Genomic DNA, 15742 nt, shown 5'->3' on the forward strand with positions numbered 1-15742 from the left:
TTATTAGCTTAACTTAATATTATATTGTCAATATTTCATAAGATAATTCTGAACATGAGGCATTCTCAATGGCACAATGACTTACATGATATAAATATAGAAAAAGGAAGTATTTTAGTGCACCTGCAAAACATTCGGTAATAAATTATGTTGTGCGATTAGGTACTCGATAATAATTTCATAAAAGGCACAGATACTCTATTGTTAAGCAATCCATATTGTTCGCAAAAGTTTTCCATTTCTCTGGGGATCCACTAATTACAAAAATAAACATTATTTCACAAGATACTTTACACAACTGATATCATATAACAAGGTACAAAACTGCGAGTTGTCGTTCAACAAATGTACTAATTTCAATATATATTATCTCTTCTTAATAGTCTCCCATTCTTGATCACATTGATTAAGGCTGCTTCATATATCATACTTTCTATGCTGAACACGTTCTTCTAAGTACACGATTATCCCTGTTTGAAACTTTTTCCAAACACTACGGGGATGCAACCTGTAATATTATGCGTAAATATCAGCCAAAGGGGTTTTCATTGACCACTTCATATTGAATACAAATTTCAATTTGCATTTACCACTAGCAAATGTCCGCTTTGTCTGTTTTTACTAATAGCTGGTGTAGTACCAGTTCTGAACTCGATTACACCTTCTTTGCCACTGACTAGTTTGTGTGAGACCCTAAAATATCATTCAAAACAAGAGTTCATTATTAATGTACCTGTTAGAAAGGACCAATATCTGTTTCTATACTTACGACTCCGTATGAACGATTTTAAGAATATTTGGATTGTTGGTGATGTCGATTGCTTTCGTTAATGCTTCTATTATATTTGGTACTTCTAATATTAAATCACCCTGAGTAAAATACAAACGGGAAAAGTCATTAAATGCCACAGATTACATATCTGTTTGATAGCGCAACAATGACAAACCTTGTCTTTCTTTAATTCCGGCGGTATCCTGACAATCAGTAAATTATCCGACTCCCCAGTAACAACCAATTCTTCGATAGATTTGTAAGGTAGTCGGTGTTTAAGCTTGAAAGTTTTCAAAGTGTCTAAAATATACACTGCGTTTTCTGTTAAAATTAGTACCCTTTCGCGAGGTTTGTAACCGTGTCGGTCATACTTAATAACAGGAGCGGCGTACTGAATAAACAGGATGGAATTTTCTTATTATAATCACCTGCATTTTAATAGAGATATGAAAGAAATTTAGGGAGAAATTCTACCTTTATAGTTTCATCCCTAGGAAGAACATTGCTGATGAAACTCTGCCGCAGCGGTTTATACTCCGCGCCAAGTCGATCGGTTTGGAATCTCGGGCCCAAACATTTAGCGTATGATTTCTTTTTCCCTTTAAACAGAGATTCGGCTAAAATCTTTAATTCGAACTGCTCCTTGTCCTCCTTTGACAGAGACAACCTATAGTTACGTGCTTTCCACTTTTTATACATGGTACGTAAGTGTTCAGAGGCCTGAAAGTATTTAATTACTATTATTCTCTTCTTTCTAAACAAAATGTTCAACTATATCTAAGTAATAGATTGTGTATCTTACTTCTCGACAGGAGTACGGGCACGGTGGCCAAAAATTATTTAAGACGCCAGGAGGAAGCGTTTTAGAGAGCTTGATTAACCATTGGGACTTTGCTAACTCGATAAACGCTATATTAATCTCAGTTGGCGGTCCGTTTCGTGTGATGAAGCCTTCGATAAATCTGCGTAGAATCGTTGCAATACATAGTTACTTACTGCAACGTTTAAATCCCGTAGAAACAAGCGAACTGATCCACAGTACCTTCGAATAGTAATGACCGCCTTTCGTCTCCTATCAGCTTCACGTTTCGCGAGCCATCTCCGTGTATATTTTTGGAAGACAATTGTCGCCTGCCTTTTCTTCAAGTATCTTCGTCTCGCTAATATACATTTCCACTTACTCTGGATAATGGCAGCTATCTCGTGCTTCTTTACTTGGAAAGCATCTTCAGTGTCGAATAGCGTCTTCGGGAATCGAATGAACAACTTTGTGCTGCCAAAAAGATATTACCCAATTTTAGGAGTGTCTGGTAATATACATAACTCTGAACCTATTGCATTTGACTCTTAAAGAAATCTTACTTGCCCATCCGGTATTCGTCGTGCTCGAACCCAAGGTGACATACCAGGATCTGTACACCCTCTTTAGCCGAACCACGGTAGTTGGGCCAAGTTTGTGGACACAGAGACTTGTAGCGCTGCAGGAACTGTTCATACGGTCTTCTGTAGGCAAAACCAGCTCGCCTCACTCGCAGATTCTCCATCAGACCTAGATACTTCACTTGATGTAGCACAATCTTATCATTGAATTGATCTGGAAAGATAATGATCAAATGAGAACGTGCTTCAACGACGACAAGTAATGAAATTCAGATTTCTACTCACGGGGCATTTTATAGTCGTTGGGCTTAATGCAGCGAATGTAAGAAGGTTCTTTGCCCAGGAGGATCTCCATAAGATTATTCAGACTGTTTTTAAATTGCGTGATGGCCGTGTCCGGTCGCTTTTTGCTAGTTAAATCTTTCACATCAAACACATTCTATAAGAAACCAGAAATTTTCAACTGAGCAACTTGTTAAAGAGAAACGCCTGCAAGTAAATCCGCGAAGTTACCTTGGTGATGGAGTTTGTCGTGTGCGACATTACTTCGCGCAGATCCCTGAACAACAGGTCGTTATTTTTCTCGAGGAACCCGCGGACATTGTAAGTTACGTCGCCGGCATAATGCACTAATCTAAATTCCTGGAACGTACGATTGCATTGAGGACAATAGGGATCACGATTTTACAGAGGAAATTAAAAAGATTCGAGCCTCACATCTCGCCCCATAAGCTTCTGCGTTTGCAAGTCCGCTTTCATGTGGCTTATATAGTGAGGATGATTGTTCAAATTCACATTCAACTTCTCCAGGAAACTTAGATCCGTGGGGTCGCCGGGTCGAAGGCATTCCTCGTCCATCAGAGAAATTATTCCTATAAATAATCATCCAATTATCCCAAAAAGCATCGCAATAAACACATACGATACACACCTTTATACTTCTCCTCGATCAAGTCGCATATAACTTTGTTATTAAAATATTGAACATTCTCCCAAGTGATCCCCTCTCTCAGGTATTCCTCTTGCTCCGATTTCAGGGTCAGTTGTATGAACAACTGTTGCAACTTCTCATTACAATAATTTATACAGAATTGCTCAAAGCTGTTAGGACAATATTTCCAATGAATTGTTGTTAATAAAGATACCGCTCGGCTGGACGGATCTCATACCTATTCTTCTGGAAGATCTCGAAGCCGTAAATATCCAAAATCCCCATAACTGTCTTCCGCGGAGGATTGCGAACCGGCTGCAACGATTTATTCAACCTGGTCACGAGCCACGTGAACAATCTGTCGTATACAGCTTTTGCTAGCGCATCTCGCGCATAAATCGCGAGCTCCCGGTTCAAAGGGGAAACGACCACGTCGCCACGGGCGTCTATGGTGCGATGCGTAAAAGCCTCAGCCAGTTCCTTCACGTCGCAGCCCAGTAACTACAGCAAATCAATGTCCCTCGCTTTAACTTCCGATAAACCTTCGTGTACCTCATTACTCTACTATCTTTCCTATCATCTTTCCCCTACGCTCCATATACTCACAGCGGCAACGGCGTCAACGGAAGCTGGCTTCAAGATTTGAGCAACACCATCTTCCTCGGTGAAACCAACGTTTCCCATGTGCAAAACGGACGCAACTATCCCGAATAAGTCATCCTGCTCCTTCTGGCTCATCTCCATGGTCCTCATGGCCTTTATCACCTCTTTGTATTGGCTGGCGTCGTCGATAGTTTCCACCGTGCCTTTCGTCTGCAGAATGAACAAGAAGAAGGTGTAACACACTGCATATTTAAAAGCAGGTGGATTAAAAGGTGCAGCAGCTTACTCCGTTGCTGAGGTAATAGAACGTATCCAAGTTCCTCTTAAGGAACAATTTCCTCAGAGTCTCATCGTTTGCTCCGGCCAGTAGCTGATAGAAAATGTGGAAGTTCCGCTCACCAGAGAATTGATGTACCACTCTCGATTTCTCGAGAAGGTAATTCAAGATATTCCCACCGATTGGATCTCCCTACGAATGCGATATTGCATCGTATAAATTTATAAAAAAAGGGTCTTCGTTTCGTGCGTAGAAAAGCATATGTCACGGTACAGGGTGCTTAAGAAAAAGCAACAGTCACTGTAGAAGTTATTTAATTCGCCTCTAGTTTATATTTATGATAACGAGATAATCTTTGCTATGTCTTTCAAACTGTTCTTTAAGCACCTCGTACATAAGGTAATTCGATAGTGCAACATTAATAAAGACAACGAAAACGTCTTTCGTTTGTACCTGGAAATTAAATTGGATATCCATGTACTTGCCGAAACGGGACGAGTTATCATTGCGATTGGTTTTCGCGTTCCCGAAAGCTTCGAGCACCGGATTGCTACCGATCAATTTATCGTTTACTTCCTCCACTTGCTTCTTGTGCCCGGTAGCAGCCGCAATGAATTCCAGCACTTTCTTCGAAGCCTCGGTCTTTCCCGAGCCTGATTCACCTGCGAAACCAGTGCAAGGGACATTAGATTTAAATCATACGTCGTTTGCCGTATCGCGAAGAGGAGATCGCGCTCGTAGATCAATGTTCCAATGTTCAAGGGACCTTAAGTTGCTCCAACTTGCTTCGTACCTGAGATGAGGATGCACTGATCCAGGTTCTCCTTCGCAAGGGATTGGTACGCGGTGTCAGCCAGTGCGAAACTAGAACAAAAGAGTTCTGAATGAATGCACGACTCACGGAACGTAATATTATTATACTTGGATCAGAATTCTCTCTTACATATGTGGCGGGGCCTCGAAGAAGTTCCTTCCATGGTAGTGTTGGATGGTTTCCGCGTTGTAAATCTGTAATTTCTTGTACGGATTCACGGAGACCAGCACCTGGCCGATGTACGTCTGCAAGCAGCGTTTTAAATTGTTGCAACGAAGGTGATTAAACGAAGGAGAACGGGTTGTTAATACAATTATCGAGGCATAAATCCCGGAACACTTGTCTTAATTGCGGATAATTGAATTAGCGAAGTTGCGGCAGATGCGAGTACCAAGTAACACTCGAATGATACTTCCTGCAGCAAAGTTCTACTTGCAAGGGGAGGAGACTATGAGGTAGATACCGATTTTGATGAGCTTTGGCACGCTGGATCTATGTCGGAAATAAGTAAATAGGTGTCGGAGCGTTTCTGCCAATGGGCCTTAATAATAAAGATATTTACATGTAAATTATTAAAATTATTTCATAGTGGCCGTGGGGTTTTAGTGGGTAAAAATCCCACGCTACCCTGGCGTCCGCGAGAGATTCCCCTCTGAAGGAGTCGGGGTGCGTTTTGAAGATGTCTCCACGTTAAAAAAAACTTTATAAATTTTTTTTTAACTTGGGGAAGTGTTCAAAACGCACCCCGACTCCAGAGGGGAATCCCCCGGGGACGCGAGGGTAGTGTGGGATTTTTACCCACTAAAACCCCACAGCCACTATGAAATTTTTAATAATTTCCAAGTAAATATCTCTATTATTAAGCAGAAACGCTTGGACACCTATTTACTTATTTTCCACATAGATCCAGCGTGCCAAGGCTCATCAAAATCGGTGTCTACCTCGTGGTGTCCTCCCCTTGTTAGTTCTTTTAGCCATCTAATATTTCTCCCACGCTTCTCTCAAAATTCCCGAATTCATACGATAGTTTGGAAAATCTTTGAACCATCGGAAAGGCCACAGAAATTGGCGAGCAACCGTCCGCTTACGTAAATGAGATCTTCGTTGAATCTCTTCCGCAAATTATCGATGAAGGCAGGCTCGCTCCGGAAGTCCTCGATGAGAACGAAGTCCTGGACACCGACGCGGTCACGCTCGTGCAGACCACGTTCCATCTTCCTCTGTAATTCCTTGCCGGTGCCAGGGACTTCCGGCGCTCTACCGGAACCGCTTACACCACCTCCAGTGTCGGATACCGCCCGTTCCTCGCTGCAACAGCCCCGAAACCAAATTATACTTTGCACAGCCAACAAGCAGCGAACAGATAATTCGCGATGGTGGAAATATTTCCCTCCTTATCTGTCTTCATCCCTAATCTTTTAAACAAGGATATTATCAGCCCTCTAACAACTTCCTCGCGTCTGTAAAGAAACAATTCGGGACACGGTGTAGCATAAGTCGACTCTGGGTTCGCGTAATTGGGGTAGCAGAAATCGAAAGAGGCGAGATGGATGGCCTGGAGCAGGGTATTTTTGCACCGCGTGTATCCCGTGTCGAAGCCGCGACCGCACGCGGAAAATCGACACCGATCGCGTGAAGCGCGCCGGAGAAGTTCAGGGTGTTGATTTCGTTTCCGGCGGTCGGAACAATACTCGCAGCCTGCACTTTCTCGCGTCGGTGTCGAGTGACGTGCGACGAGGATTGCCGGGTTTTTTCCTTTTTGAACGGCTATTGATAAATGATGCTGCACCGATTACTGCCTTTCCCGCCCGAACGGAGCATTACTGTGTGCAGAAAGCACGAAACGAATAGGGAAATATATCGTCGGTCGGTTCCGTGCACCGAGTTTAATATCCTTTCCTTCGTAAACCGCTTATTGTTACCGAGACTTAACTGTGTTATTCTACTTGGATTCCCGGAAAAACAATTACTTGATTGGAGTGAACCGTGGGCGATAAAGTCCCCGATTAGATATTGAACCTTCTTTTCTGTGTGGTCGTTCAAGGATCGATAAACTATTTCGATTTCACGATTTCGTCCTCCAAATACTTTAAACTAACGAGATATAAGCCAAAGTTATGCAGAAAGCTGCGAACCCTAAATGATCTGAAATTGAGTAAATTTAGTTTGCAGATTTTAATTGTGAAAGAAGAGTAGCTTTACTCCTATTGGGTATATTTCACTTCTATTTCTTATTTTACAATGTTCTTTAATGGGGGTATTTAGTGGTGAGTACTATAATTAATATATTCTTAAATTTTCCGCAGCTTTTGTTCTTTAAGCCTAAAACGTAACTATGGCTCGGTAGTTTTAATAATTGTATAACGTAAGAGTTGCTCTATGTTTTGGTAATTTTTGTAAAAGGAGGCTCACAAAATTCTGAGATCCATACTGCGTTTAACTAATTTTTTATCATTTTGAGGGTTGGTAGCTTTCCGCATAACTTGGTCCAACTGAACTTTGACAAATAAAGACAGTTCTACATTCCACTGTATCCGTTGAAATACTCGACCGCACTTACCCTAACTTGTTTCACTAATGTAAACTGCAAAATGCACGCGAAACATTGGCAAAGAATAAATTCTACTTATTCCTGCGAGCTGTTCAGCTTCCCCGCGCTCCATCCGTGATACACAACAGCGGACTGAGCACGGAACAGAGGAAGTTTCAGGTAGGCGACCGTTAATAACCAAGCAGGTAACGTTTGCAAGATGCAGCTTGAGCTATTCTACCCCGCTCTGTTGCCCAGCGAGGGTTGCTCGAGAGCGGGGAAAATATTTCGACGCAAGAGGCTCCCTTCCGCGAGCCATCAACCCCATTACTTGCTTGAACACGAATGCGCAGCAAATATTTGCCCGGATAATAGGAAAATAGCCGTGGCCACACTCACCCCATGCTGCAACGCTGTTCTCGCTCCCTGAGCAACACCCAGAACAGATTAATAAATTAAGTAATCGCGCGTTACTGTTATCGCCGGCGCGGAACAAGCGCTAGTGCTCCCGCGACTGATGCTCGTTGTGTTTCGCGGTGGAATCTATCATTAGATCGCGAGATAAGATAGGCGAGCTACGTGGAAACTGATCTCGATTTCGCTCGGCAATCTATTGATCCTCTATGACTTTCTTCATCTTCTACCCCAATGAAACCTCGGTCCAATAGAAGGGCAATTTTTCGAAATCCCCGGCGATCTCGATACTCGTTTCACGTTCCTCGCGATCGATTTTTATATCATCACTGTTAAGCAGATAGAGTCTTGTGCCTTCTGATACGTTGCCCGTATTATACGAGCGATACAACGAACAATTGTACGGGCGCTGATAAAAAGAGACTTCAGCCAGTTATCACTAAGAGTCCTGGCGCAGAGAGTTTTATATCGCGTTGATTAGATCGCCGACTTGTTTGCACGAGTAATTCTTTCCGAGCGCAAAAGTATCTGCCTAGCAAAATGGACGAACGTTACGCAAGCGTCGCTCCTTTCGATTCGTGTAACCAATTAACCCTTATTTTCTCCCCCCCCGGATTCGAACCAATTAAAGCGCATCGTTAGAGGCGACCGATCGTTGCGAATATCCCTTGCGACACGTCTCCGCGACGCTCCTTTCGCGATTCCCTTGGCGAAATCTCTGAAACGGTCGTTGGTTCGTTGGAGGAAAAAAACTGCTCAAGGCTTCGCGCGCGCTATTCGAGCGAAAACTGCACCGGATTAATCGGCTCGTTGCTATTCCATAAAGGCGAGCGACGGAATCGCGGTCATTGCCATCGAGGCAGCTTCTGGGAATACCGATTTTTCCGCCAAAGGGAATCTCCTGGCAGCTGTAGGTATTTAGCAGAAGATCGCCGATCGAGAAAACGAATTCCGCGACGGGGAAGATGCTTTGCTCCGTCGAGGAACCGCTTAGGCGTGCGTGGATGTGTTTTGCAACGAGCTTGGTGCAATCTCTGCTGCTCTCGCGCAACCAAGGGATCTACAAATTCCTCGGACGCGCGTTCAGCGTTGGTGTACCACCTCATCCTTCAAATCGACCAATTGCAAATAGTAAAAAGACAAGCATAAAGTGTATCGCGGCTCTCCCTTATCGGCGTAAGATTAGTCGTTATCGAAGTATCGTAAGGTTTAATCTCCGAGGAAGATACTTGTACGATTCCTTCGTTAAAATATTCTAAGAGCAGTCTATCGCGTCCGCGATTCTACGTTTACCCGCGAAAATGACGGCGCTACGATTTCCTCGCGTCCCACGCCTCTCGTGCACCAAAATCGTCAATTTCCGCGCGAGGATCGGACCGACGCGAAACGCTGAAAGTTCGCGGAGCAAAGTCGTCTTTCCCTTTCGAAATTATTTTTAGATTCCACGCTTTCCTCGTCGAGCGTATTCGCGACGAGTCGCCGCGAAGGCGCCGCACTTTTCTTGGTTCCTTATCGAGTCAGGAATTGTTAATTGGCCCCACTGTTCCGACGCATTGACGCTAAAGAGGCGAAATTAGCGAAGATACTCCTCGCTTGCCGCACCGATCGATCGCGAGTCTTTCGAGCCTCCGAAGGGACTCCGAGGTGCGATGAACGGTTAACATTTCGATCGCTAAATCGATCAACGTCACCAATGATCACCGAAGATTAACGAGCCACCAGGCGCGAGAACAACTCGGCGACACTCTCGATTTTACTGGCTCGCCGATCGCGGGTTTAACTGACACTCCCGGTGCTCCAAAGTCGATCGATCGAGCTCGCACGTTCCACTGGGGGATCCAGAACGCGATCGGTGGCGCCGAGATCGCCGGAGGAGTTCGATTCACCTACGGCCGCCACTCAACAGTGACTTAACAGTGTCCACCTTCGGTTTATCGCGGACTGTACGCGACTTCTCCTACCTCCTCGCCAACGCTCCTCTATCCGCCACTGATACCGCAACGAATCCAGGTGAGTTACAATGGAAAACATATCCGCCAATCGTGCCCGATTAAAACTCGCCACACTCGGCCATGGAATTCTGGGCCTCCAAGGATTTGCCAAGTGTACTTAACAGTTTCGACGACGAATTAAATTTCACCAAATTCAGATCCGAAAGAAACATCTGATCGTCCAAGGAATTCGGAAAGGCGGTCTACGGTATCGGTTACGAGAGATCTAATCTAATCTATTCAGATTTTTCGCAGACTACACGCGTATAAGTGTGAACGCACGGCCGGAGTATTTGCAGCGAGCGCGAATACTTTGTCTTCGAGCTATTTATCGTTGCCCTTCTTTCCACTAGCTGTGATTACGCTACTTTAAAGGGACACGCGTTGCGTCTCTGTGGTTACGCGATAAGGAGTCCCTCGGTAATCGAACGCGTTATTTCTCTGCCGGGACTGTTGCGCGAAGCTTGGTTTAATTGCAGATGTGTTGCCTTCGCGAGCGGGGCCGGGATTTGAATACACTTTATACGGTTCGTACGGCGAGACTTTACCTGAGCTTCATAGTTTCCAGGACTTCCGAAGGGAGTACCGTTGGCATCTCTCGGAGGACCGCGAAGGCTCGAGTCGAATTAAAGAACGACGGGTTCTTTAAACGCAAACGCGACGAATGCTGCAAGAATACTGGGAGAAACGCGAGCAGAGGAAAATGCAGATGCAACGGGGGGGCACTGGTGAATATGTCCCGTGACCTCGTTGTTATCGATACGGGGAGTCAATCGCTGGCCGCCGGTCGGGCAGCCAATATGCCGACACTTTTTCCGAGTAAACAAACTCTCTGATCCAGCTACTTCTGACAACAGCCTATCAATCTTCCTCGCCATTTTCGCCGGGGACGTTAGGGCGAATTATATCGCACGGCGACATAATTGCACTCCGTTACTTTTCAGAGTCTAAAGAGGCGAGCGGAATACGCGGGTTATCGAGCACGCCTGCTATCTGCCTGCACTTACGACGCAGATACTAATTTGCATTTAAAATGCGACTATGTTCCGCGAATAGGTGCCAAAGTGTGCGGCAAAGAATCGTCGCGGCGTCGAGCGAACCGGGGGTTGATTCGCTCGCTGCATCCAATCAATCCTTTCTGTTGGGTCAACGACTCGGATCAAGCGCTCTCACAATAAGCCTACGATTCGTTTCCGCGAATCGAGAGTCATAATGCTGTCGCCTCTGATTCTCCGCGGGCCGCCGTGCGATCCCTCGCCGGTTCTTTTCCAATCTCACGGAAATCAGCTGATTCGCGCCGCGACGCCAACTCTATTCTACCCCCGTCGCGAAGAGTGGCTCGTTCCTTCTGAATTCCTCTAAGGGAACTGCGGCCCCCCAAACTGGAGCGAGGATACCTTCCGTCCTATTACACCGGTCACTCGAAACGGTCTATTTCAGCGGACGTTTAAAAAGAAACCCAGCATCAAGCCTCACCGGGAGAACGAACGATATAAATACACCGGGAGGAGGCGAGTCAGGTCGTTAATTACCTATTTTCGAAGGCTGTCGGAATGATTTATAGCGACATTCTTTCCAATCTCCTCGACGAGACCTGCGTTACATTTCAGTCGCGCCGGAACTGGAACGCGAGCGATTCTCGCTGGCGACTTGTAAATCAAACAACAGAAATAACAGAATCAGGGGAGCGCAGGCGATAAAACGCGAGGATCGTTGGCTGTCTCATAGCCAATCGAACGGCCGATAAAAAGCGGCTAATCATAATAATTCTAAGGTAACGTGCCTTACGAGGGTAATGATTCTGTCGAAGAGGAATTTAAAGGGACCGATAGAAAACTTGCCGCTTCTATTTAAACGCTTTTCCCGCGCACAGAGATGTGCCGTTTCTAATCTCCCAAGTCGGCGGAAAATATTCCTACGAATAAATCTGAAATTCAGTTCGAACGTGGCCGTCGATCGCGACTCATTCTCCCCAGAAAAGGGGAATCGATCTGAGTCATTGTCTCGGTCGTGACCTTTCACTCGATGACTAATTTCTCGGCCGATCTCGCGCTAAAAGTACCGCCGATGCTTTCGCGGGGAGGCAGGAATCGGCGCGAAGGCGGCTGCTTTCATTGTCCCGTCTAGTCATGCGCGATGCCGTCATGCGTCGTCAGAAGACGTACATACATAGCTAGGCCGTTGTGATTATCCACCTCGAGCCTCGTGCCTCGAATAAATACCCAGCGTTTGCTTAAGAAGCAATTAATTCTACACCCGGGGGCCTCCGGTTTCAACGCCTAATGAATTCGCCACTCGCGGCGGAACAACGTCGGGACCCCGCGTCGGCTTTCTACCGATAGAGACAATTAGCGATAGAGGCTCTCGCGGTCGCTTAATCGAGGCCTCGTTGCGCAAACGCCGCTGATAAGGACGGAGGGAGATACGCCAGCACCTGCGGGTGGCCGTAACACCGTTCCCCTACCATCGATAGAGCTATTCCCAAGCACTCCGCCGCGTGAGAAACACCGGAATTCGATGGGACTCGGCGCGGAGGAGAGAGTTTCCAACTAGAAACTCCGCGTGAAAGCTCCCAATTTGGCGTTAAAGGTCTGCCCGCGACGGGAAGTTTTTGCGATTCGATATCGATTTCGATCGGTGTGTCTCGCTTTTCATCGTAGAACCGGGGCCGTGGGTCTCGGGCCATTTTCTCTCCCGACGAGGCGCGTCTTCGACGGGCAATCGGATCGGCCCCGCGCTTTCTAACGCGCGCAGGTTTCACGTGTAAGCGAGCGCGGTTATTGTCGCGCAAAGTGGTTTTTCATGGCAGAAAACGGGGTCGCCTTCGTTTCCAGCGTCGCGTCATCGCTGGATGAGTCGAAAGGGCCTGCGGGGGTCCTCTCGCGGTGGAATGACTAGCGGCTGCTATTATCGTCGAGGAGACCAGAGGAAACGGAGTTTAGTCGAACAATTCGGTGTAGTGCCTCTACGAGCTATAGTGACTTAGGTGCGAGGTCACTCAGTGGGGTCTTAATCGATACCCTGCTGGGTACGGGCCGCCAAACGTGCCCCCTGCTCCCTCTTGCAGGACTGTGTTTAGGGAAGACCAGGACAAAACCGGGGTCCTAAAGGGTAAAATCTCCAAAATTACCTGAAGCATGCAGTGATTTTATTTTAAAATAAGTTGTTGATATAAAATAATTTATATTACAACTGTTCTAATGCTGTGCACATACCTTACTACAATGGATTTGTATTTAATATGTGCTGAGAATGAGACAATTTTCAATAGCCAGTAGCAAAGCTTAATTGATGTCTTTTAATAATGATAATCAATTTCTTTTTTACTTTATTAAAATCGAAATTGTAACGCTTAATCTTTAGGGCCCCGGTTTTGTCCTGGTCTTCCCTAAGCACAGTCCTGCAAGAGGTCACGTTTAGCGGCCCATACCCAGCAGGATATCGGTTAAGACCCCGCGGAGTGGCCTCGCACCTAAGTCACTACAGCTCGTAGAGGCACTACACGTTCCAACAGAGATAAATGGAGTAGCGAAATCTTGGAGCTCGGTCGCTGCAAGTCAGAGTTACTAGCTCCTAGGTCATACTTAGGCTTGCACCGGGGGGGAAAAAAGGTCACGCGTGTGCGGATGAGTGCAATAAAGAAATTACCCATTTCCGGAAGCCTGTTAGCCTTTTGTCGGCTTCTCCAGCTCGCCGTGGAAGACGGACGGGTTCTCTCTGCATCGCGTGAAATCATCGAGCGCCTCCTATTCTCTGCAGCTCGCCTCAGCACCACGCGCACCCGTAAATTTATCCCCCTCGAATGATAATTCCACCACTTTCCCCCCCGACGAGCCGCGCGAGGCCTCCCTCGACCTTCGAACCTCAGCTTCTCACCGGATAGAAAAACTCCAACTGGCGACCGTAAATGGAGGCGCAAAGAACGCGATCCACCTTGAAAGTACCTCTCGTCTCTCCCCTTTGCAGGTGTATCAGCTGCATGATTCGAGGAAAGTATGGCCGTGGGAAGACTTTCTCGTTGCATGAATGCTACCGTGAAAATGAGAGTGCGGAGCTGGTGGCGGGGTTCGAGATATTATCAGACAAACGCGCAGGTACCTGGGACGGCGGGCAACTCTTCGAGCGCTCCGAATCGTACCGCGCTGCTCGCGATAAAAGGAGTCAGTCGCGAGGCGCGACTGCCATTGGAAATCGGCAGTGGCGTGTGGCAGGCAGCCGGTCACCGCACACGAGCTTCCGGCTGCGCCCATTATCGTACCCGCGGCGCATCGCAAACACGTCGCAGCCCCTTATCTCACCGATAAAAAGAAGGAAGAGGACGCGAGGCCCGCATCGCGGCTCGCGCGACACTTCCGGCCGCCGCGCGCCTCGCCGGTACGCGCTTCCCTTTTCGCGGGTACCGTAACCGCTCGCATGCGCGCCGAGACGAAATCGTTTACGGGCATTCACGCTCGAGGAACAATCGGCGGGATCGGCGAGCGGTAAAAGCTGGGGGCCCTGGCCGCGCCGGCTGCTTAATTGCACGCGAGCGTCTCCAATTATGCGGACTAATTAGCGGCCCGTGAAGCGACTCGCGCGGTTCTCCAATTTCTAATGCAAAGTCCCTGGAAACCTAGATGATCCCGAGATGAAAGAGAGTCTTTCCACGCTTCTCTGTTTAGTATTTTTCCTAAGCGGCTGCTAAGCGCGCGAGACGTCTCGAATGACCGATTCAAGTGTCGCCAAAGCCCTCCCGGTGTTTTTCCTACGGGGAGCATCGCGCGAAAGCCGCCCCGAAAATAGATCGCCGGTTATTTCGGTGGATCGGCCACGCTCCGCTCCTCTTCTCTCTCGGCACTTCCTTTTTCCCTTCTTTTTACCGTCCTCGAGGAGCTCGCCGGTTCCGCGGAGCGTCATGCACCGGAGTTCGGTTTATTATTACACGCGGTATTCTCGCATCCCTCCAGACGTCATAGGCGACGCGTTTTCTCTCTCTCCCCGCTCCTTCGACCTCGTCGAGGCTTATTAAGACTCGCGACAGAGCACCTTGAGAGCCCTGAACTTCAGCCACGCTCTGCTGACTGACCTTGAGGTCGGCCTGTATCACAACCGACCAACCGGTTTTTCGGGGAAGATTCGGAGAAGAAACGGAAGGTTACGCCTCCGCGGGCTCCCCGAAACGCTTTAAATCTGGCCGCAGGCTGCCCCGTGGACGTTCAGCCGTAAATTACATCGCCACTTTAACGCCGGGACACGACGGACTCGGCTACCGAACCGCGGGGGTGTCCGTATGCTCCAATTTCGACAGCCGAGGATTGTAGAACAGTGCACGGATGGTGGAAGAGTTAGAGTTACATGCTGGAGCGGATTTGTACACGTATACCTAGGCTAACGAGGGAACACCGCGAACCCGGACTCACTGATTGGAACGCAACTTTGTGGGTTTATTAGAGTGATTCAAAACAAGAACGACGGTGCCTTGCGTTTGGGCCCTATCGTCCTTTAAGGGGGTGAAAACTAACCTCAAAGTCAAATTGGAACTTTCACTTTTTCGCGTATAACTCTCAAAGTAAAACAGACAGAAAAAAATGTTTGAAACAAAAGTTTAATGGTGCAATAAGCGCTACAAACTTCCGTTAACAAAATTTTGAAAAGACTTAAAAAATATATATATAATTTACGAAAAAAACTCTTTTCAAAATTTTGTTAACGCAAGTTTGTAGCGCTTATTGTATCATTAAAATTTTGTTTGAAACATTTTTTTCTGTCTGTTTTACTTTGAGAGTTAAACGCGAAAAAGTGGAAGTGCCAATTTGACTTTGAGGTTAATTTCCACCCCCTTAAAGGGCGATAGGGCCCAAATGAAACACACCGTTGCTATTGTTTTGAGTCACTCTAAAAACCCACATAGTTGCGTTCCAATCGGTGAGTCGGTTACACCGGTTACCCGGCGTTCGCGATAAAAATCTTTTTAAGGAACTTCGTTGTGATGAAACTTTACTATCGCGAACGGTTCCCGAGGCTGCGAGGCGAGACCGGATATTCGCGGAC

The 15742-nt window shown here is 46.8% G+C and overlaps 2 protein-coding genes across 6 annotated transcripts in view; one reads left to right on the top strand and one right to left on the bottom strand.

Annotated features, from left to right (window-relative positions):
- The window catches only part of Myo61f (unconventional myosin 61F), a 21179-nt gene continuing 5437 nt past the window's right edge, over window positions 1–15742 (bottom strand). Inside the window, exons 1-21 of one of the 3 annotated variants that reach the window (XM_076817937.1) lie at window positions 9507–9650; window positions 7707–7733; window positions 5866–6085; window positions 4907–5022; window positions 4757–4827; window positions 4417–4625; window positions 3973–4155; window positions 3690–3896; window positions 3322–3584; window positions 3084–3253; window positions 2870–3024; window positions 2666–2794; window positions 2438–2591; window positions 2135–2366; window positions 1815–2045; window positions 1575–1734; window positions 1247–1492; window positions 948–1163; window positions 770–870; window positions 591–693; window positions 1–508 (exon numbers count right to left, since the gene is read on the bottom strand). In XM_076817937.1, the coding sequence (XP_076674052.1) occupies window positions 494–508; window positions 591–693; window positions 770–870; window positions 948–1163; window positions 1247–1492; window positions 1575–1734; window positions 1815–2045; window positions 2135–2366; window positions 2438–2591; window positions 2666–2794; window positions 2870–3024; window positions 3084–3253; window positions 3322–3584; window positions 3690–3896; window positions 3973–4155; window positions 4417–4625; window positions 4757–4827; window positions 4907–5022; window positions 5866–6085; window positions 7707–7711 (3186 nt within the window). In that variant the 5' untranslated portion in view covers window positions 7712–7733; window positions 9507–9650 and the 3' untranslated portion in view covers window positions 1–493. Of the gene's footprint in view, window positions 509–590; window positions 694–769; window positions 871–947; window positions 1164–1246; window positions 1493–1574; window positions 1735–1814; window positions 2046–2134; window positions 2367–2437; window positions 2592–2665; window positions 2795–2869; window positions 3025–3083; window positions 3254–3321; window positions 3585–3689; window positions 3897–3972; window positions 4156–4416; window positions 4626–4756; window positions 4828–4906; window positions 5023–5865; window positions 6086–7706; window positions 7734–9506; window positions 9651–10260; window positions 10390–15742 lie in introns of those variants that run through there. The other 2 variants (XM_076817936.1, XM_076817938.1) reach the window with 2 other exon arrangements.
- Window positions 10410–15742, top strand: part of LOC143372082 (kinesin-like protein KIF12) — a 26009-nt gene continuing 20676 nt past the window's right edge. For all 3 annotated transcript variants that reach the window (XM_076817970.1, XM_076817971.1, XM_076817975.1), the window contains exon 1: window positions 10410–10531. In XM_076817970.1, the coding sequence (XP_076674085.1) occupies window positions 10447–10531 (85 nt within the window). In that variant the 5' untranslated portion in view covers window positions 10410–10446. The remainder of the gene's footprint in view (window positions 10532–15742) is intronic.

Source organism: Andrena cerasifolii, chromosome 8 (assembly GCF_050908995.1).
Source record: "Andrena cerasifolii isolate SP2316 chromosome 8, iyAndCera1_principal, whole genome shotgun sequence".
Taxonomy (NCBI): Eukaryota; Metazoa; Arthropoda; class Insecta; order Hymenoptera; family Andrenidae; genus Andrena; species Andrena cerasifolii.